We start from the raw sequence: 20,147 nt of genomic DNA, 5'->3' as shown, positions 1-20,147 counted from the left end.
AAACAGGGTATGGGGAATTAGCATTTACGAGTGGCGCGGGGTCTGGGGGAACTTTAGAACTTTAGAAGGTCCGTGGGAAGTTTATACAAAGAAAAATCCATTGATGAGATTTGGGAATAAAAAATAGGTTTGACCTCGGGATCAATTGCGGCAAGAGCTCGGGAAACTAGTCCAACTAGTTTAACTACTAGTCTCATTAGTCGAACGGAAAGAACCCGTCGGACCGGAGAAATTGACAGCGGCGTTTGTTGTGTTGTCTTACTTTTCCAAGTTGGGTCTACTTTGGGACTGACTACGGAGTACGTAGAAGAAGATGGACCACTTAGAGTCCCTTTCTCTCCACTTTGGGCTTGACTTGCTCCAGTTGCAGTTCCACTTCCAACATCTTCCTAACGTTCTAGTCTGGGGTTGAGTGTGCTTCGATATTGTTTGTAGTAAATATATATATTGCTACCTCGGTTGGAGTTGAATGGCACCATTAACCTTCTATGCATATTCCATATTCCCAAACTACCTACTCGGCCCCCCTTTTGGTACTTTTGTTACGCTAAGTGAAAAAAAAAAAAAAAATCGGGTCTGTCAAAAAAGATTTTAAGCCTTCTTTTTTTTGGTTTCTGCCTTTTCTTTGTTGTCCTTTTTTTTTTTAAGCGAGATAGCCCTTTCTAACCTCAAACACTGGTGGAATCCAGGCAATATCCAACGCGGGACATTGATTTCTTTCATTTCGCAGTCTCTCTGGACCGAGGCACAGACGATTTTAGATTCCGGAAGGCGGTCAAAGAACAAAGTCCGCACATCCCCGCTGGTCGCCGTTAGCGTTGAGAACATGAAGAAATCAGACAGGGGGGAATAACGAACCCAACACACAGTTCATTTCATAGTATCCGATTTGTTCCGTACCATATCCCGAGAGAATTGGCCCAACAAACATTCCCATTGTCCAACTGATACTGGAGACTGATATTGCCCTCGAATATCCGCCATTCGGACCAAAGATTCCGGGGTTCTCTCCTTCGATCTCATCAACGGCCTCTGGAATATCGTTATGATCCACTTCCCAATTTGAAGTCGTGAAAAAAAAAAAAAAAAAAAAAACTTACGAGTGGCTTCCATCATACCCACCCCATTGAGTAAGCATATCACGATCCCGATACTCGTGACAGCTACGCTGTATATGATCGAACCGATCCTCTCTTCACTAGCCCAGGGAAACCGTTTGTCCCCAGGAATACCGATCAGCCACATTAAAGGCACCAGAAGGGCAAAACCGATCGTGGTCGGGTATCGAGTCCCCACCCGATCCTTCAACCAGCCGACAGGAACGCTAAAGAACACCGCGGGGCCCTGGAAAGCCGCAAACAATAAACCAGCGGGGAGACTACCCCAATGGAACGCATCGCGCACATGGAGAGGAAGGGTTGTGTCGAAGCTGGCGGTTAGAACGGCGAAACAGAAATAACTAACCACACCACCAATGAAGCGACCGTTGCTACACAGGCATAGATAGAATTGTATACCCGTTTTCTCCGATACAGCTTGACCGGTTGTCTGTTGATCTGGGTCAGTTGATGGTGGCAAAAGTGCCTCCCTTTCTGGATCCTGCCCGTCCCGCTCCGCGCGAACTGGTGCACTGGTGTCACGCGACCGTTCCAGCATGAGACATCGTAGGATCACATCAAACACAATAACGAAAAGGACACTGGACCAAGCCACCCAGTACCCACCTACATCGAACAGAACACCAGCCACCAGTGGTCCGCCCGATGTTCCTACGCCAATAGCAATAGTCACGAATCCATACATTTTCCCTAGCTCGCCGGCAGGGACGTTGTCCGCCAGGGTAGCCAAGCCTACCACCCAGAGACCAGTGCTTGCAAGAGACTGTACAAGGCGCCCGGTAAAGAAAGCCCATACTGCACTGAAATTAATTCTCCCGCTGGAAATGCCATCCCTGGATAGTTGGCCGTCACTTACATGAGGTCGCCATGGCGAGTATCAAAGAGCCCAGCAATGCACCCGCGAGCCCAAATAACAGCCAGGCACGTTTTGCGCCCGAGCGATCAGCATGATACCCGATTAGGGGACTTGCCACGACCATCACCAGCGCGGTCTGGGATAGCAGGGCTGTGCTTATGCGCTGGGTGAGTGAGGGGTCAAGTCCCAGTCGATGCTCCAGCACGAATGGAAGAAGTGGAACGATAAATCCATACAGATACATATCTATGGGCTGCGATTAATATATGCCTTTTGTTTTTTTAGGCTAGATGCGCGAGGGGCCTACCTGTGAGCAAAGCCACTGCCACTGTCGCGACAATGAAATAAGTGGATGATCGCCACTGGAAACCCCATGGTTCTTGGTGGTCTGATGCGGCTCTCATGATGTCCACGGATCGTTCCATGAGCTTAATGATCGGGTGAGTTAAAAAAAGGGGGGTGCTTTTCTTGGGTTTTACACAGACCAACTACTAGATCCGCTTATTAATATCTTTATTGAAATCCATCACCCCCTGTTGAAAGATTTGACACGATTCTACTCCGCACAAAGTACGTGAGTCATCATGCAATTGACTGACATGATTCGGCTAATAACAAGCCGGACTGGGGTGGTAGAGCATGGAGGCTTGCATTAGTGAATTGGTGAATTGGTGCGTTCAAAGAAACTGCCCCACGACTGAATCATTGAATCCAATCAATAAATCAATCACAATCCAGTTTCAACGATTCAACTGCCAATCAAAAAAGGCAACGTTTAGATATCGACTATTTTAAGTCTAGATTGTAATTGATATGCACTACAAAGTGTACAAAGAGATCACAACATAAATTGGCTAACTAATCAGTCGCTGATTCGCCACAGCAACACTTAAGAAAGCCATTAATTTCAAATAACTTCAATCATGTATCTGCCATTAAAAGATTCGTTGACTATCATATCACACATTCGCCGCTAGCCGAGATCCCACTCCCCAGTCCGCATGGCAAAAGGCATCGAAGAAACGGGGTATATATACTGTTATATACAAAACCCCAATTTAACACAAATATAATCCATTCACATCAAAGTTTCTTGATGACAAGCCAACGTCCACTCCCCATCCGACCCTTGACTCCAAGTCGTCGAGCCCGAGGCAGTGTATTCTTTCTTTCCGCGCACAGCACGGACCTTGTACGTGACAACGCCTGCCATCAGATCGACGACAATGACCCGTACTTCCTCGAACTGGTAGGCGTCGAATCGATGAAAGGGTGGCCGGACGGCTTTCTTGAAAGCATCTTCGTCCTCCAGTGTGATGATGCGCATCTGAGGGAATAGGAAACAGGCTTCCGGGTTGCTGAGTTTCCAGATCGCCGGTGCTGGATCGGCGGATGTGAGGGCTGTCCAGAGTGCACGCTCTTTGTTGAGGAGTTCCTCGCGGATACGTTCGTGTATTGAAGGCATGGTGTGTACAGTGTGGTTATGGGTTGTAACTTGTGTATGACTTGGACTGCTGGAGGGTATCGAGGAAACTGGCTGTTTAGACTATGTTGCGATGCGAATGGAGATGCGAATGCGAATGTGAATGTGAATGTATCTTAAGACAAACTAGAAACTAGAAGTAAATATGTGATGGCTTTGAGCGTCCCTGGATCTTGTTTTTATTGTTTTTGGCCATCTGGTACCTTTATATTAAAAATGACGTCAGATGACGTTGAGAGCAAATCAATTTATCTTCGATCAGCAAATCCTGTGCCATTTCGATTCGAAGGACTGTAAATAGCACTGGGGATACGCTTGATATGCGTGCTCCACGTTTCAACGTCCGGTAGACCGTGGCTTAAGAGCCTTCCTATCACTGGGTCTCATGGGAGCATCCACCGTCGCGCGTCCATGGAATGGCACTTGGATTTCTTACTGGATGGGTGCTCGTCACTAATAAGAAGAAATTATTCTATTGTTCTTTAGAGTGACTTTTTCGGCGATACTTGGACACGGACACGTTGCACATGTACATGTACGGGATATTCCCAACTTTTCCCAAGTGAGCAGCTTTGAATGAAGACGTTTAGGCTACTACATATACGTAGTCACGTCCATGATCACCGATACCATGTAAATGCTCATCAGGTGCTCACTGGTTGCCCGGTGATGCTCGGGGTCCAAGTTCCAAGTAGTGAGCAAATCTGATCACCGAGACCCCATAGACTGACTATAAGTCGAACGGAGTAGCCCTATAGGGTCGTTTATGTTATAATAGTTCGTTCGTAGATGGTATTTCTCCTGTACTGGTACTCTAGAGGACCTAAATACTAATGCCATTTGGTAGTTATCTTTAACTTAATACATTGATATAATATCGTTTCCTTCCACTTTACCTATATCGGCTGGACAGGCACCTAATTGAGGCGAACATATATTCTTTCTAGGTTTACTGTAGCACTTTTAGATTTATACCGAATTCGTACTCTAAAATCGATGAATAACGCTGTCCTTAGTGGTAAAAGTATTAGTGGTGGAGATAGCGGCGGGATTAACGGGATTTCGTGTGCCGGGGTTCTATAACAGACGGAGTTGACGGCGGAAAGAATATTGAGTGTTGGCTATTTAAACGCCAGTTTGGCACTATTTCTACCATGATAGTATAAGAACACAGTTTTATTTGCTTTATCCCTCTTCGTCAACACTCATATTGAACAAAAATGGCAACCATGAGTAAACTGCCCTTGCGCCAGCTAGGTCGCAATGGACCTTTTGTCCCTCGACTGGGTTTGGGATTGATGAGTGCTAGCGGAATTTACAATGCGCCCCTATCGGAGGCTGACCATCTCGCTTTGATCGATGAAGCCTACAACCGAGGAGAAACATTCTGGGACACCGGTAGGTGAATTCATACCAAGAAAACGAATGCAATGCTGATGGCCACACCTACAGCCGATAAATACGGCACATCAGAGGACGTACTGGGAAAATGGTTCTCGGCGAACCCCGAAAAGCGCGAAGACATCTTCTTGTCTAGCAAGTTCGGCATAATATTATCACCGGGGATATTCAAGATCGATTCCACCCCCGAGTACTGCCGGAAAGCCATTGAATCCTCTCTCCGTCGCCTCAATGTAGCCTATCTCGACATTTACTACGTCCATCGTCTTGACAAGGTCACCCCGGTCGAAAAGACCATGGAAGCCATGGTCGAGCTCAAGAACGCAGGAAAAATCAAACACATTGGCCTGAGCGAATGCAGCGCCGAGTCCCTCCGACGCGCGCATGCAGTCCACCCCATCACGGCCGTCCAGGTCGAATACAGCCTTTTCTGTCGCGCCATCGAGTCGCCACAGTTCCATCTGCTCGAGACTGCCCGTGAACTGGGCGTCGCCATTGTATGCTACAGTCCTCTTGGCAACGGCTTTCTCGCCAATACCATCCGCACCAAGGGGGACGTTAAGCCCGGGGATGCCCGGGCGAACCTTCCTTGGCTGACAGAAGAGAATTTAGAGCAGAATGTGGCTGTTGTCGACAAGATTGCGAAAATCGCGGCGTCTAAGGGTGTTTCATCCGCGCAGCTAGGTTTGGCATGGTTGCTTGCCCAGGGTGATGACATCTTCCCGATTCCTGGAACCACCAAGACACACCGGCTGCTTGAGAATCTGGAGAGTGTGCGGGTTTCCTTGTCGGCGGACGAGGAGAAGGAATTACGGGAGATAGCGGACGGAATTGTCGGTTCGCGATTCCAGGAGATGACTGGGTATGCTTTTGCAGATACCCCCGCGCTGTGAGATGTATGTGGTGAGTGATTTGGGTCGCTGCAATCACGATGATTCAACATCTCGGTACGGCAATCATATCACGTTAAGACATATACATGAATGGTTCGCTTGTCGGGCTTCCGCAGGCTATTTAGCTAGCCTCAGGTTGTTTGTAGAGAATAACACATTCGTCTCCTCTCTTATGGATCTCATACAGGTCAATTAGTACTCGCGGCAGTCATTCTCACATTCCGAACTCGTAGTCGTAATTCGGGGGAGTTGGAGATATTTCGCGTGAGACATGGAACCTGCCAAAATATGGCAACGGGAAGCTCATGCTCTGATCTTCGATGGTGGACTGAGAGTCATTGTTCTCGGGGGTTTCGGGCTCCAGCCATGTACGATATTCGGCTCCGTGCGCTGCATACTCCTCCATGCGCACTAATGCAGATAGTATTTTCACATAGGACTGGGTCAGGCTATCTTTATGGACACCAGAAATCTCCTCCATAACATGAATGACATCAGCAATGACTGCCAAGTCTCTAGAACGCTGGTGCTCTAACACATTTTCTGTCTTGAGTCGATGCCCATCCATGTGTATCAGAAGGAGACTCAATGCGGAAGAAAAAGCCTTCTCCATGAAGCCACGGTATGGAATATGCTCTAGGGCGGTACGGAACATGCCAAAGTGAACAAGGACTTCGCGACTTGCGCAGAGAACGGCCATTTTGCTGTACATGTGGTTGGGCAACGGACGGGCCACCATTTGACGATGAGCCGTGGATTCCAAGCACAGATGCTCTAGAAGATACGGTTGATAAAGGGAGACCACTAGATAGAACTGGTGTATCTGTGTCAGGAGCCGAGTGAACTGTTCCGGTGAGTTCACATCTAGCGTACCATCGCCTAGCGACGATGAAGCCCACCAGCGCACAGGGGGTATGCGACTGGCCTTTTTGAGTTGAAGATCTATATCCTGTGTCTCTTGAAATTCATTGCCGGGGCTTTCCTGTATCTCGTGTTGGCCTCTATGGCGTTTCTGCATGCGGAGATTCCTAGCAATGATCCTGCCTGCCACCACAGCATGAATGCGCTCCAACTGATCAGACCACTGGTCAGCCACAATCTGCCGTGTACGGGTGAGGTGACAGTCCACATCGACAAAAGGAAGTCCCAGCATAAGGGATAGAAAACGATCACTGTAGGCTAAGCGGAACCATATGGATTCCGCACGGTTGTTAGCCCCATGCTTCCGACATGGGAGGCCTAGCAAACCGGCAATGCCTAACGCGCGACGGAGGAGAAGCCAGGCATTCCGGAGACTACCGACGCGAATATGAAAGTGAGCCTCTAAGATTAGAGTCTCTAAGCCATCGAGAGAGCTGACGAGTAAGTCCTGGGAGGTGATATAGCGAGATGCGACGCCGATAAAATAATGTCCCATCTGCTGACTGGGCTGGTCAAAACGGAGGTCTAGCACATTTTGTGTCGGCTGTTGTAAACATAGGGCAAGTTGGATGATACTCTGTGCAAGGTGCACTGGCTGATCGGAGTCCGATGGGGATCGGTGGTCGACCTGAGTAGGTGCTGCTGGGCAGAGTAACAAATGAAATGGTCGAACACGGAGCGGGTTGCGATCCAGGATTCGCTTAAGGATGACAGCAGACGGAAGTAACGATTGAACATGGCTTAGGGAGCCTCTCTCGGGAGTGACATTGTTGTTTGGTTTGTGAAACTGTATCGCTCTGGAGTCTACGGTATCGATAAGCAAATTTTTGTTCACCTGCTGGCTAACTAGTGGCGATTGGGAGGGTGAAAGGGCCACTCGGTGCTGTACGAGCTGCGCCACTAGACCCTCAACGTGGTCAAGGCGCTGTTCCACGGCTTGGTAGCCTATGCCTTGAGGGTTAGGGCACTCCTGGCTGATGCACCCTGTTCCCTTGCTCTGGCAAAATGCACATATTGTTGCCGATGACGTGGTGAAGTGGCATCGAATCTTACGATTCTTACATTCCCAGCAGCTGAAAGTGCCCTTCCGGATCTTTCGGCGCTTCTGTGCCGGTTCGAGAGAGGAGGATAGGGAACTCATAATGGTATAGTGGTATAGTTATCTCATATGTAAGGTTATTGAGAAAGCTGTCCTTTTGGGTACATATGGGTTTCTCGATGATAGGGGGCCTATACTAGTGAGAGGTGGAGGAGGTGCTGTTCGCGTCAATGGAAATGATTGGCTGAGTTGCCTCAAAAGTATTTGACCACATACACGCCAAGGAAACCAAGGAAACAAAAGAGAACAAAATAAAGTCCCAGATCTTCTTCTACGTGTGTAGCTCGAATGGAATTGATGTCTTTGGTTTCCAGATTGGCCATTATGGAGGATATGACATGCCATGCCTAGCAATTCATTTTGCGTTGGAGCTATAATATTGCTAAGTGTTTACGACAAACCTAGATCCTGGCCATGTACTTCTGTGTGCTGCGGAGCATTCCCTTGAAGCCAGACATCGAATCCTTCACGACCAAGGGTACATTGGGCACTGCATCGCGGGGATGGTTATTCAGATCCGGTCTCGCCCCGATACCAGCCATGGGGAAGACTTGGTGGTGATGATGACGGGGCTTGTTCGCATTGCGTAGACCGTTTGCCATGGCGTGCTTCTTATATATGTACTCTCCGTGGCGGCGTTCGGAGAATGTAGGGAAGAGACTCAGTATCCCCGGTAACCGCGGGCGCAATTGCGGGGTCTAGTGTGCCTTGGATGGTGGGGAGGGTGCATTGAGATGCGAATAAAGTGATATCAAGTGTCAGTCAAGCTGGATGGACGCATAGTGTATTTCCAGTTGTAAAAGGAGCAACATTTGAGTCGGAGGTCGAGTCCTTGGAGCCAGTTAGTCCCCCAACTATCATGTCTACGGGCGACTAAGTATATGCCACCGGCACATACCTCTGTCATTGGTTCATATTGCCAGCAGTAATTTAGATCCACTAATGTTGTCGTTATTAATTGAAGCCTCCCGATGCTTAAAGATGTCTGAATACGTTGTAAAATGGGCATGGTGACTTTTAAAGTAAATTAAATCTGAACTGAATCTGAATCTGAGCTGGATCTGAACTGGATCTGAAGTGAATCTGAAGTGAATCTGAAGTGAATCTGAAGTGAATCTGAATTGAATCTGAATTGAATTATATTGTAGTGGACTGTTGTATACAAATTGAAATTAGCGTATGTGTTTCAAGAGGGCGGTGAAAAAAGGCGGTGAAGTAATAATCAATGACAGAGTCATGTGCCAGTGGGATACTTAGTCGCCCGTACACAACCAAACAAGGTACCGGATCCAGCCCAGATTCCACAACCAAGTCATATTGCTTTTTGCTGAGACACAGAAGGGCAGGTTTTCCAACTCTCCCCCAGGCGTCCGGAAACCATGGTGACCTTATCTTAAGCTCTACTTCTTCTTATCACCCAACACAGAGCATGTCTTCGACCAGGTGGATCCCGGATATGGGATAGATGCAGTGTTCCATAACACGATATTTCGAGCAGAAATGACAATTGGCGGTGATGGGCTCAGCTTCGTACAACCCGAGTACGAAGTATCTCTCCATAATTTCCAACTCGCAAGAAGCTCACCTGAAAAAAACATCGAGATTGTTCCCAACGTTTTTACCACACATGTACCGAGAGTGGATCCCCCGGCAAGCTCCGATGCTTGTCACCAGAAGAAATTATTGTGGAATCCCAACCGATCGATCCACACTCAAGTGAAAATAGCCAGTCATAAACCAGGTATAAATCTGCTATGTTCTCCATACATCGCGCACGAATAAAATTGCTTCAAGAAGGCCGATAGGAGAATCTCCGGTGATTTTTGGCTGAGGTATTCCAATTTGCCCCATGTTGTGATGTTGATCTTGCCCTAATCAGGTACCGATACCTAGGTACATCCATTGATCGGCGATGGTCCCTCCGTAGCGTGAAAGACGGAAGATTTAGAAAATCTTCATGGTTTTACAAATAAAAGGCCGCAGCCTACGCAGGAATGGAGTTCCAATTGTAACTGAACCTTTCTTCGCCATGCGTCTGCTTCAAACTTTGACAGCCTCGTTGCTGCTCACTGGCAGCTCACTATGCGCCGGAGCTACTGGGACCCCCAGAAGGGTCACCATGGAGCAATTGCTCCCAAGGTGTTCATTGTGTCAATGGTATGCGCTTCCGCCAAAAGAAAGTCAATCTCGCTAATATGTTATCACAGTTCGCACCTGAAGCCGAAGCTTGGTGGAACATCCCCGAATTCGACTTGTTTGCCCACAATATCACCATTCCCGGTCTTTCGCCTCTGTTCCCAGACGTGTACTGCACCGAGGACTATGATGTTTGCCAGCTCGTGACTGGAGAAGGCGAGATCAATGCCGCTGCCACCGTCACCTCCGTTGCTTTCTCCCCTATCTTCGATCTCACGCAAACCTACTTCTTCGTCGCGGGCATCGCCGGCGTCAGCCCCAAGAAGGCCACCACTGGATCCGCGACCTTTGCTCGGTACGCAGTCCAAGTCGCGTTGCAACACGAGATCGACCTTCGCGAGCTCCCCAGCAACTATACCACCGGGTACATCGCGCAAGGCACCGAATTCCCCGGCCAGTACCCGACCAGCATTTACGGCACGGAAGTCTTCGAGGTGAACGCCGACCTACGCACAATTGCCGCCAATTTCGCGCGCAAGGCAAACCTCTCCGACTCCGCCACTGCCCAGGCCTACCGCGCCCGCTACAAGACCCCCAGTGGGAAGTACAAGGCTGCCACTTTGCCCCCTAGTGTTCTTGAGTGTGACGTCGCAACCTCCGATGTGTACTTCAGCGGGAATATCCTCGGCTCGGTATTCGAAAATACCACCAAGGTGCTGACGAATGGAACTGGCGACTATTGCTCAACCGCACAGGAGGATAACGCCACCTTCGAAGTCTTGCTCCGATCCTCGATCCACAAGCTGACTGATTTCTCTCGCATTATCGTGATGCGCACTGCGTCTGACTTCGATCGCCCCTACCCCGGTGCTTCGGCGACCTACAATCTCTTCCAATCCTCGGAGCAGGGCGCATTCGAGCCCGCTATTGAGAATCTCTATGTTGCTGGTATCAAGGTCGTCGAGGGTATTCTGGACGGGTGGGATGCTACTTTTGCTGCTGGTGTCAAGGCCAACAACTACATCGGTGATATCTTCGGTTCTCTGGGCGGTGTTCCCGACTTTGGTCCTGGACGCAAGCAGGCCCTTGTCGCTGGTGGCGCTTACAAAAAGCGCAGCCTTCAAAACAACTTTAAGCGTCGTATCTAAGGATATTCTGTCTTTCTATCGGAAAGTTGACATGAAAATTATGTACCTACATTTGCGTCTGTGAACAACAATCTTGCAACCATTCTTCTTTCATTGGTCTTTCAGAATAATCATTTGAATTCACTCGAATACCCCGAGGGGGAAATAATCAGCCAATGCTTGATACCCGGCCACATTGGGATGAAGATGGTCTCCTGAATCATACTCTTCCAGCAACTGAGACGGCGCGTCCGGGTCCCTCAATACCCGGTCAAAGTCCAGTACCGCATCAAATACGCCACTTTGCCGGATAAATTCATTAATTCGTTGACGAGTCCTCTCCCGCTCGGTACTTGAGTAAGTCTGCACATAGTCGGAGGTCGCCGACGACCCAAATGGCGTGATAGTAGCTCCAAATACCGGAATACCCAAGGCATGCACCCGTACCGCGATCTGTTCATATGCCGCCACAAGGTTCTTCTCAATTTCCGCCTGCGTGGCTGCATTGCTATCAGCAACGCCAATATCATTGACGCCTTCGAAGATCATGGCATATTGCACTCCTGATTGTGCTAGGACGTCCCGGTCAAGACGGCTGATCACATTCGGACCGAGGCTATCTTGTAGAATACGGTTTCCCCCGGCAGCTTGGTTGAGAATGGCGATATTTGATGTCTGTTCATGTTTTTCCATTCTTGCTAGTAACAGATCCGGCCAACTACACTCGTAAGCCATAAACCACGCATCGCAGGACGGTACACTTACCGATCATTGCCATTTGTAGTGCTCCCTCGCCCATCGGTGATACTATCGCCAATGATAACGAAGCCACTAGACTGCGAAGGGAGCCAAGCCTCCACTCCACTGATAAAGTACCTAAGATAGGGGTCAATCGCAGATTTACATTTAGGGGCATCAGAAGGCCTGTAGGAGAAATACTCACCAATGGTCCGTGCTTTGAACAGATAAGTCTGTGAGGTTCTCTGCGCCAGTCCAATCCCCAAAAGCGAGATATGAAGTCGTTCTACTTCCAGGGTGGCCAGTAATAGAGAAGCCTTGTTGTCCCTCTGCGAGATATATGTTGATCATGAGAGCCGATTGAGCCTTAACAGGGAACTTTATTGGGTCAGACACGACCAGACCACCGCTTGGGATGTCCACATCTGGGCCTCCATTGAAGAACACGGTTTTCAATGTCTCTGTCTGTAGACCACTAACTCCCACCTGCTGGCTCGCTGGTAGACTGATAGTCACGTTGGTGACCTTGAGCTCGTTCGGCCCAAATGTATTACTGAGTCGAATACGGATCTCTTGTGCTGCTAGTGAGACCTGGAGGGTTTGACGAATGGTAGTATTACTGAACACAGTAGTGGATCCATTCTGTACCTCACAGTCAGTAACTAAACATTGGTTGCCCCTGACAATGATATCTGACATACGAATGGAACGGGGGGTAAGTTAGCGGGCTCGACCAACTGAGGCATAGTAGTCCATATATTCACCCAGTGTGATTCTTCTGCATTGCCGTCATAGTTTCTTCGGGCTAGAATAGGTAATGAAGATGCTAACTGGACACACAGAGCGATTAGAAATATAGATCTGATCTGAAACATAGTCACGGTTGTGCGATCAACTGGCACAATGATCAACTTAACTTTTCTCTCACATTCCAAGTTGAAATCCAATTTGCAATTTATAGTCATATTTGATGATTGTCCGGATAATGTGGGTAAATTCTGTCCAAAGTTTGGCCACTCTATTTCCCCGCTGCATATCCTCTCCGCAAAGACAAATTGCGGGGAAGGGGTGATCCTGGATAATTGAGTAAATGTCAACATCCCGAAGAGTAATAATGGTAGATATAGAAAAGGAAAGTTGTGCCTGTGGTCTATGCTCTACCCAATTCTTCAGATCAATGCTCACCCCGGGGCCTGCATGAAGACCTCGGGGGACTATTCTTCTTATTTAGTAACAACATCAAATATTAGTGACAGGTTGATCAACATTAACTCGGAGTTCTTGGCTTAAGTGTCGGCGATCGGTTGAAGAACGTTTAATTCAAGCATAATAAATAACTAATTCGAATTGGGCTTGAAAATGGAATTGACAATGCTGGGATGATTGCGCTGCCTCATTGCAAAAACATATTAATGGCCCTCAAAGGAAAGATATAGAAGGTTTAAATAAAGTTCAAGTCCCTGATGAGTTTCCCTGTCAAATCTACTGTGATATTCCAAGACGGTGGCTTTATAAAGAGGAGTTAATAGGCTCAAATGTGGTGAAGTCATGCGACGGATGTAACCCTACTTTATACCCCGGAATGGGGATACCGCCCCTAATTCCACAGCGTCTAGATCTTCTATGCATGGAAATATCTAAAATAATTAGAACGAAGATAAACCGGTGAGACACGCTCTGCATGATATATCAAGGGAGAGAAAGGGGGCTTTATCTGGGAAGCACAATCTATCTGCGATATAGGAAGTACTTACCTTTTTACCCCCGCAGATAAGCCTCTAAACAGCCCAAAAGGCCGGATGCGGCCATCTCAGGGTGATCTTTGCCTGTTCAGCTAAACCTTTCCATGATGCGGAGAAACGTGGGGGTGATATCCATGCACGGGCGATGCAACATTCTCTTATCTAGTAGAGTAAGGGATGTCACCTCGCTTTTGATAAGAGGAAGCTCGCATCTGGAGCTTTAAAACTTTGAACTTTGGCAGGTAGCGTACTGACTTGGCTTTTCTATATTTCTTTGTCTATAACGACTAGGATACAACATGTCGAGTTCAGCGCGCGCATCGTCGCCTGATGGCACGATGAAGAAAACGGACACACTGGGCACTGTTGAAGAGCCCAACACCCTGAAAGGATATGGATCTGTCCCGGGTGTGATGGATGAGGTGACCCGAGTTGTCGACCACAAGGCTGAACGGCGTCTCTGTCGGAAGTTTGACTATCGCCTGCTTCCTATCCTCGCAGTTATGTGTAAGTTTGTTCAATTCTTGTCAGCCATGCGGATACCTGACTAGCGACAGACCTATTCAATGCCCTGGACAAAGGAAATCTGGGAAATGCAGAAACTGATGGAATGAGCAAGGGTATGTAAGATGATCAATCCGAACGGCAGACACTTAAGACTAATTGAATGATTAGACCTAAACTTCAAGCCGAATGAGTACAATCTCCTGTTATCGATCTTCTTTGTTCCATTCGTGATCTTTGCACCGCCCTTCTCAATGCTTGGAAAGAAATTCAGTCCAGCGCGCGTACTTCCAATCCTGATGTTCTCATTTGGTTCGTTCACGATGCTCTCTTCAGCCGCCTACAATTTTAGTGGTATGTTCGCCTTGCGCTGGTTCTTGGGCATGTCCGAGGCTGCATTCTTCCCGCTGGTCATCTACTACTTGACCACCTTCTATCGTCGTGGCGAACTGGCTCGTCGCCTAGCCGTTTTCTACGCTGCATCGAACATCGCAAACGCTTTCTCCGGACTTATTGCGTTCGGAGTGTTCCAGATCAAGGGGTCTCATATCCCCAATTGGCGCTACCTGTTCATTATCGAGGGCGGCGTCACTGTTCTCTTCGCTATATTTGCTTTCTTCTATCTTCCACGGAGCGCCGCCGAAGCGAAGTTCTTATCTGAGGAGGAGAAGGCACTAGCTTTCCACCGAATTCAAGTCGACTCCAGTGCAGTGGTCAACGAGGAGTTCAGCCTCCGCGAGGCCCTTGGTATCTTCAAGCACCCCAGTACATACGCCTTCTTGTGTATTGAAATCTGTCTCGGTGTGCCTTTGCAGGGTGTCGCGCTCTTCTTGCCTCAAATCGTCGGGGGATTGGGTTATCCCACCGTCAAAACCAACCTATACACTGTTGCGCCAAATGTCACAGGAGCAGTGATGCTGCTGGTGCTTGCCTTCTCCTCTGATTGGACCAAACTGCGATCGCCATTCATTGTTCTGGGCTTCCTGCTCACATTCTCCGGATTCATGATCTATGCATCCATCGACGATGTGCAGGGTGACATCCAAGTCGCTTACTTCGCAACTTTCATGATGACTTGGGGGACGTCCGCACCATCCGTGATGCTCAGCACCTGGTATAATAACAACATCGCCCATGAGGGTCGTCGTGTACTCCTGACAAGTATCGGCGTGCCATTGGCCAACTTGATGGGTTTGGTGAGTAGCAACTTGTTCCGGAAGCAAGATGCACCCAAGTATACGCCCGCGCTGATCAGCGTTGCTGCATTTGGTGCTACTGGTGCTTGTTTAACGGCTTCTCTGGCACTCTACATGTTACTGGATAACAAGCGACGCGATCGTAATGATGGAGTCACTCTTCGGGCACGCGATATTCCAACGGAGCGAATGAGAGATGGGCCGGCATCTGCTGAGTTCCGGTGGTTTTTGTAAAAGAAGGTCACATCTGTATTTAGTTATGCGAAATGCGAAATGAGTATATATCTGTCCATAAGCTTGTGTGTTCAGATCTCGCTGGCACTTACAGCATGACTCATTTTTTTAGGGCAATATTAATTCCCAAAACGATCACTGAATAGGCTAGGAAATCCGTCGTTTAAGAATGCTCTCTCAACTCCTCGAGTTCAATTAATCACATCCAGCTATTCGTTCACATAAAACCCACCCATCACTCTCTACCATGGAACATTTCCGGCATATCGCTCATATCGGAACCCACTCCTTAAGCTACGCGTTGCGGGGCATTCCTCGGAAACCCGGCGCCATTAGTGGTGGTACTCACCGGGATAACTAGCAGTGCTCTGGAATGGAGTGCAGTGTGTCGTCATCTCGAGCACCAGTGACTATCTAGCCAACTGGGACCTCAGTGACGAGGCTTTTCAACGCGAACTGCTGAATCTGTCAACCACAGCACGCTTCTCCACGAAATCCCAGGAGTGGCCATAATCACCGAACCTGAATGAGTCGCCAATGAGATAATCAGCTCGGTTAGGAATCCCTTCAATGGCTAACCCTATACATATAAGTCAGGTGGTATTAGCAGCCCTACCTGTGGACTTGGGTGAAGAAATAATCCCGAAGCTACGTCAGGAGTGGAGAGCTTTTGGCTTGCATCTCCACCGATGTAGCAGCTGAACATCCCTACAACATTCGCCTCTTGTAATTTCCCCTTCGCAATTATGGGCCATTGGGTCCACAGTCTTCGCTCAAAGTAGCAACCAAATCGACGATCTTTCCATCAGATCTAGCGTGTTGCTTTCTTTCAAACACACCCACACCGAAGGGATACGCCCAAGCCATTAAAATTTCCATCCAGCTCACCGCTGTGCGACCTGATATCCAGCGCCCCGCATCACGTGGACCAGGATATATAGCGTAAAACCGTCCGAGTGCTTTTTCATGATCAGTACATTGATCTGATCTCAACATCTTCACACCTACCCATTTCGCATCCCATAAATAATGGCTTCCAATACCAGCCTAGTATCACCTTTGCCGCCCGTCACCCGACACATCACAGGCCATAATGACAACGGGAAAGCAGTGATCCATTCCTCGACACCGGCTGAATGGGAATCAATCGATGAAAGCAAAATGGCATTCAACGTTGTTTACACAAACCAATTCCGTCCTGATCTCAATAATGATGCGGACATCAAGACCCACGAGACTTTGACAAAATCGGACCAGCTGGGCCTTGTGAACCCTGGTGGAAGCGTATGCCGCATTGTGGACTTCGCCCCCAACAACCTTGTTGTAGTTCACCGGACGCAAAGTCTCGACTACGGTGTGGTGCTTGAAGGGCAGGTGGAAATGATCTTGGAAGATAGCGAGCCAGTCATCCTGAACCGAGGGGATGTTGCGGTACAGCGGGCTACGATGCATGGGTGGCGCAACACCAGCGAGACAGAATGGGCCCGCCTCCTGTTCGTGCTGCAGGATTGCAAGAAATTGACGGTGGGCGGGAAGGAACTAGGAGAAGATCTGGGAATTGCGGCTGGGGTACTCAAGCCGAGTGGAAATGATCAGAACTGAATGTTCTCACTTTTGTTTTGCTGGGATAATTTGACAATGAAATCCAATGATCTTCAGAGCTCCAACGCTCTATTGAACCTTGATGACTACCTTGCCAAAGTGGCTGCCGCTTTCCAGGAACTTGAATGCTTCTTTGGACTCGGCAAACGAAAAGACCCGGTTAACGACTGGGTGAACCTGATTTGTCTCGTAGCAACGAATCATTTCTTCAAACCGATCCTTGGGACCGTTGATAATCCCTCTGAGTGTCACCGTTCGACGGAGAGTCAGCAGGTTGACATTCAGGCGGTCCTCATCGGCATCTATCTTGCCCGAGACATAACCAATGCAGTTGATCAATCCTCCGAAAGCGATGCAATCAAAGCTTTTCCGCAAGGTTTTGGCACCACCAACTTCCAAGACGATATCAACGCCGTGGTTCTCAGTGATCTTCATCACTTCGACTTCCCAGTCGGGGTTGGTACGGTAGTTGATAGTAAAATCAGCACCTAGCTCTTTAGCCTGGTCCAATTTGGCATCGGACGAGGAGGTGATAATAACTGTTTGCATGATCAGCGTTTTCATCCAGTCAACGGTAATGAATCCCATCCCATGACCCACCCTTTGCACCAGCGGCCTTTGCAATCTGCAATCCGGCGATAGCCACACCACCAGTTCCCTGGAGCAAGACGTATTCGTCCTTTCCACCGCTCTGCCCTATCGGTCGCATGCCATTGATAGACATCCACGCCGTAACTGAAGCAATAGGAAGCGTAGCCGCCTCCTCATCTGACATGAAGCTAGGCGCTTTTACCAGGCCATAGTCGGGGAACACGCGGTGAGTTGCAAGGACACCATCCTGCGGCAGCCCCAGGCTCTTGGCAAGTTGTTTCTCGGTCACCTGGCCGGTTTGATGATCCGGCAGGAAAGTAGAAAGCACCCGGTCGCCGACTGTCCACTTGGTCACCCCAGATCCAATTTGCGTCACTACCCCGCACATGTCCGAGCAGGGCACGATGGTGGCGTCCTGTTCGGCGGTTTTGTGATGTTTATACTCGCCCTTGGTCACTTTGAAACTCGTCAGCATGCATCCTGCACGTATGTTTTCGGTAGGTGATTTACCTTCCACGTCGCGGTAGTTCAGAGATACAGCACGGATCTCTACCAATACTTCGCTCGGGCCTGGTGTGGGCATTGGAGCTTCAGTCTGGCTAAGACTATCAATGCCCTTCAAGGGCGAGATCCATTGTTTGACAGCCATCTTTTTTTTTTTTCAAGGACTACGGTTGAAGAACAGGTTCAATGAAAAAAGAAAGCAACAAGTTAAAGACTGAAGTTGTTATAAATCAGGTTGGAGAAATTTGGAGACATGGAAGTGATGAGTAATCGATATATTCAACCTCCAGATTCGCTTCAGGGCACCATGGCTGCTTTCTTTCAGTCGATAACGAAGTAGATATTTCCAAGTGCTGATTCTGACCATTTAGTCTTCTCGCACATAGTAGAACGGAAAGTCCGGCAAGCGAACATGCACAGTCCATGAGATATACCGTGCAGCGGGGCCTATCTCCGCCAAACTCCGATGGTCCTGTTTTAATCATATAATCTCCATTCTTCACTTCTTCACTTCTTCAACTCTCACACTCCTTTCAAAATGGGCGACTCAACACCTATAGTCCCGGGAGAGTATTCACCTGAAATCCCAGGTGCGTAACTCTCCTATATATAGGTGTTGTCAAGCTAACTCATTCCCCGCAAGCTCGTGTCCTCCACTCACCGGTTGCCCACGCCTCCCCCGCGTTTACCTCAAGCCGTCGCCCACCGAGGATTCAAAGGCCAATATCCCGAGAACACATTACTGTCAATCGATGGCGCGATCCGGGCCGGAGCTCACGCCCTCGAACTCGACCTCCATATCTCCCGCGATGGGATCGTGGTGTTATCACATGTAGGTACCCCTCCCACCCCGCGATCGCGATCTAGGACCACGCTCATCGACCCAAGGACCCGAGTCTCATGCGCTGTTACGGCATCAAGAAAAATGTCATCGACTGCGACTGGGAGTATTTGAAAACCCTACGAACTCTGCAAGCCCCCCACGAACCGATGCCCCGGTTAGTCGATGTGTTGGAATACCTAAGACAACCAGGCAGGGAGAATTTCTGGATATTGCTAGACATAAAGGTAGCGAAGCTGTTCTTCCCAAGTCGCACGTTATCCCTTTCACAAAACTAACGTCCAACCCCTACTTCCCATCCAGCTCACGAATGAACCTCTCGCTATAATGGACAAAATTGCGAAAATCATCGAGTCAGTCCCTATGCCCGCGACTGGCCCCGACTGGCACCACCGCGTCGTTCTCGGCTGCTGGTCTGCACGATACCTACCGGCGCGAGCAAAGCACTTGCCACGATACCCAGTGACGCTAGTCTGTGTTGATTTGAGCTATGCGCGGCAATTCCTCCAAGTCCCGCTTATATCCTTCAACGTCAACCAGATGATCCTGATGGGTCCGCTCGGGCGAGGGTTTTTAGATGAAGCGCGTGCAGCCCGACGTAAAGTCTACGCTTGGACGGTGAATGCGCCGAATCTGATGCGTTGGTGTATCCGACACGAGATCGACGGGGTCATCTCCGACGAGCCCGGTCGGTTCCGGCAGGTCTGTGAAGGGTGGGAGAAGGAACATGCGGGTGTATTGGTTGTCCCGAATCCCAATTTAGATCGAATCCCGTTGAGACAGCGGATTGAGATCATTGCGGTGGCGCTTTATGTTATTTGCTTTGGATGGATCTTGAAACGGATGTATCTTACTCCCGTTGAGCGACTCGAGTTCGAGGACCCCAAGTTGAAATAGTTGCATAGCATCGAGATGAAGGTGCGATGGGATGTTAGGATGTTAATGGCTAATGATATAATGAGGCATGATGTTTTGGTTATTGATGAAAACTTGAAAAAAAATGACATTATGTCCATAAAACTTGTAAATCCTGTACAAGAGACAACCCGCCAACCCAAACACCGTGCCGATACAGAGTAAGTACATTAGAAACATTTCGGCATGAGGAAGAAATCAACAAAATACACCCCGGATGATGGCCCAAAAATCACAATACCTGCC

The 20,147-nt window shown here is 48.7% G+C and overlaps 11 protein-coding genes across 11 annotated transcripts; 5 read left to right on the top strand and 6 right to left on the bottom strand.

Annotated features, from left to right (window-relative positions):
- Positions 1-835: 835 nt before the first annotated feature.
- On the bottom strand, positions 836-2,378 carry N7516_003277 (uncharacterized protein; the record flags this gene model as incomplete). Its single annotated transcript, XM_057215997.1, has 4 exons — positions 836-1,032; positions 1,101-1,913; positions 1,975-2,220; positions 2,282-2,378. The coding sequence occupies 4 exons, from the start codon at positions 2,376-2,378 to the stop codon at positions 836-838; spliced, it is 1,353 nt and encodes a 450-aa protein (XP_057077880.1).
- A 674-nt stretch (positions 2,379-3,052) lies between these two features.
- N7516_003276 (nuclear transport factor 2 family protein) lies at positions 3,053-3,439 on the bottom strand (the record flags this gene model as incomplete). Its single annotated transcript, XM_057215996.1, has 1 exon — positions 3,053-3,439. The coding sequence occupies one exon, from the start codon at positions 3,437-3,439 to the stop codon at positions 3,053-3,055; it is 387 nt and encodes a 128-aa protein (XP_057077879.1).
- Positions 3,440-4,677: 1,238 nt separating this feature from the next.
- On the top strand, positions 4,678-5,751 carry N7516_003275 (uncharacterized protein; the record flags this gene model as incomplete). The annotated part of the gene is made up of 2 exons (XM_057215995.1): positions 4,678-4,855; positions 4,910-5,751. The coding sequence occupies 2 exons, from the start codon at positions 4,678-4,680 to the stop codon at positions 5,749-5,751; spliced, it is 1,020 nt and encodes a 339-aa protein (XP_057077878.1).
- Positions 5,752-5,965: 214 nt separating this feature from the next.
- N7516_003274 (uncharacterized protein) lies at positions 5,966-7,813 on the bottom strand (the record flags this gene model as incomplete). The annotated part of the gene is made up of 1 exon (XM_057215994.1): positions 5,966-7,813. One exon carries the CDS (start codon positions 7,811-7,813, stop codon positions 5,966-5,968), a length of 1,848 nt encoding a protein of 615 aa, XP_057077877.1.
- A 359-nt stretch (positions 7,814-8,172) lies between these two features.
- N7516_003273 (uncharacterized protein) lies at positions 8,173-8,373 on the bottom strand (the record flags this gene model as incomplete). The annotated part of the gene is made up of 1 exon (XM_057215993.1): positions 8,173-8,373. The coding sequence occupies one exon, from the start codon at positions 8,371-8,373 to the stop codon at positions 8,173-8,175; it is 201 nt and encodes a 66-aa protein (XP_057077876.1).
- A 1,416-nt stretch (positions 8,374-9,789) lies between these two features.
- N7516_003272 (purine-nucleoside phosphorylase) lies at positions 9,790-11,055 on the top strand (the record flags this gene model as incomplete). The annotated part of the gene is made up of 2 exons (XM_057215992.1): positions 9,790-9,928; positions 9,979-11,055. Exons 1-2 carry the CDS (start codon positions 9,854-9,856, stop codon positions 11,053-11,055), a joined length of 1,152 nt encoding a protein of 383 aa, XP_057077875.1. The 5' UTR covers positions 9,790-9,853.
- Positions 11,056-11,175: 120 nt separating this feature from the next.
- N7516_003271 (SGNH/GDSL hydrolase family protein) lies at positions 11,176-12,518 on the bottom strand (the record flags this gene model as incomplete). The annotated part of the gene is made up of 4 exons (XM_057215991.1): positions 11,176-11,752; positions 11,800-11,910; positions 11,978-12,414; positions 12,474-12,518. 4 exons carry the CDS (start codon positions 12,516-12,518, stop codon positions 11,176-11,178), a joined length of 1,170 nt encoding a protein of 389 aa, XP_057077874.1.
- Positions 12,519-13,813: 1,295 nt separating this feature from the next.
- N7516_003270 (putative MFS transporter) lies at positions 13,814-15,448 on the top strand (the record flags this gene model as incomplete). The annotated part of the gene is made up of 3 exons (XM_057215990.1): positions 13,814-14,021; positions 14,072-14,134; positions 14,190-15,448. 3 exons carry the CDS (start codon positions 13,814-13,816, stop codon positions 15,446-15,448), a joined length of 1,530 nt encoding a protein of 509 aa, XP_057077873.1.
- A 1,029-nt stretch (positions 15,449-16,477) lies between these two features.
- On the top strand, positions 16,478-17,050 carry N7516_003269 (cupin domain-containing protein; the record flags this gene model as incomplete). The annotated part of the gene is made up of 1 exon (XM_057215989.1): positions 16,478-17,050. One exon carries the CDS (start codon positions 16,478-16,480, stop codon positions 17,048-17,050), a length of 573 nt encoding a protein of 190 aa, XP_057077872.1.
- A 69-nt stretch (positions 17,051-17,119) lies between these two features.
- N7516_003268 (zinc-dependent alcohol dehydrogenase family protein) lies at positions 17,120-18,290 on the bottom strand (the record flags this gene model as incomplete). The annotated part of the gene is made up of 3 exons (XM_057215988.1): positions 17,120-17,589; positions 17,651-18,097; positions 18,152-18,290. 3 exons carry the CDS (start codon positions 18,288-18,290, stop codon positions 17,120-17,122), a joined length of 1,056 nt encoding a protein of 351 aa, XP_057077871.1.
- Positions 18,291-18,683: 393 nt separating this feature from the next.
- N7516_003267 (uncharacterized protein) lies at positions 18,684-19,883 on the top strand (the record flags this gene model as incomplete). Its single annotated transcript, XM_057215987.1, has 5 exons — positions 18,684-18,735; positions 18,841-18,977; positions 19,034-19,143; positions 19,218-19,242; positions 19,290-19,883. The coding sequence occupies 5 exons, from the start codon at positions 18,684-18,686 to the stop codon at positions 19,881-19,883; spliced, it is 918 nt and encodes a 305-aa protein (XP_057077870.1).
- Between the last annotated feature and the right edge of the window lie 264 nt (positions 19,884-20,147).

This window comes from Penicillium verrucosum (genome assembly GCF_028828655.1).
Source record: "Penicillium verrucosum strain IBT 35672 chromosome Unknown utg000001l_segment0_segment0, whole genome shotgun sequence".
Taxonomy (NCBI): domain Eukaryota; kingdom Fungi; phylum Ascomycota; class Eurotiomycetes; order Eurotiales; family Aspergillaceae; genus Penicillium; species Penicillium verrucosum.
This window is presented reverse-complemented; position numbering and strand designations above follow the sequence as displayed.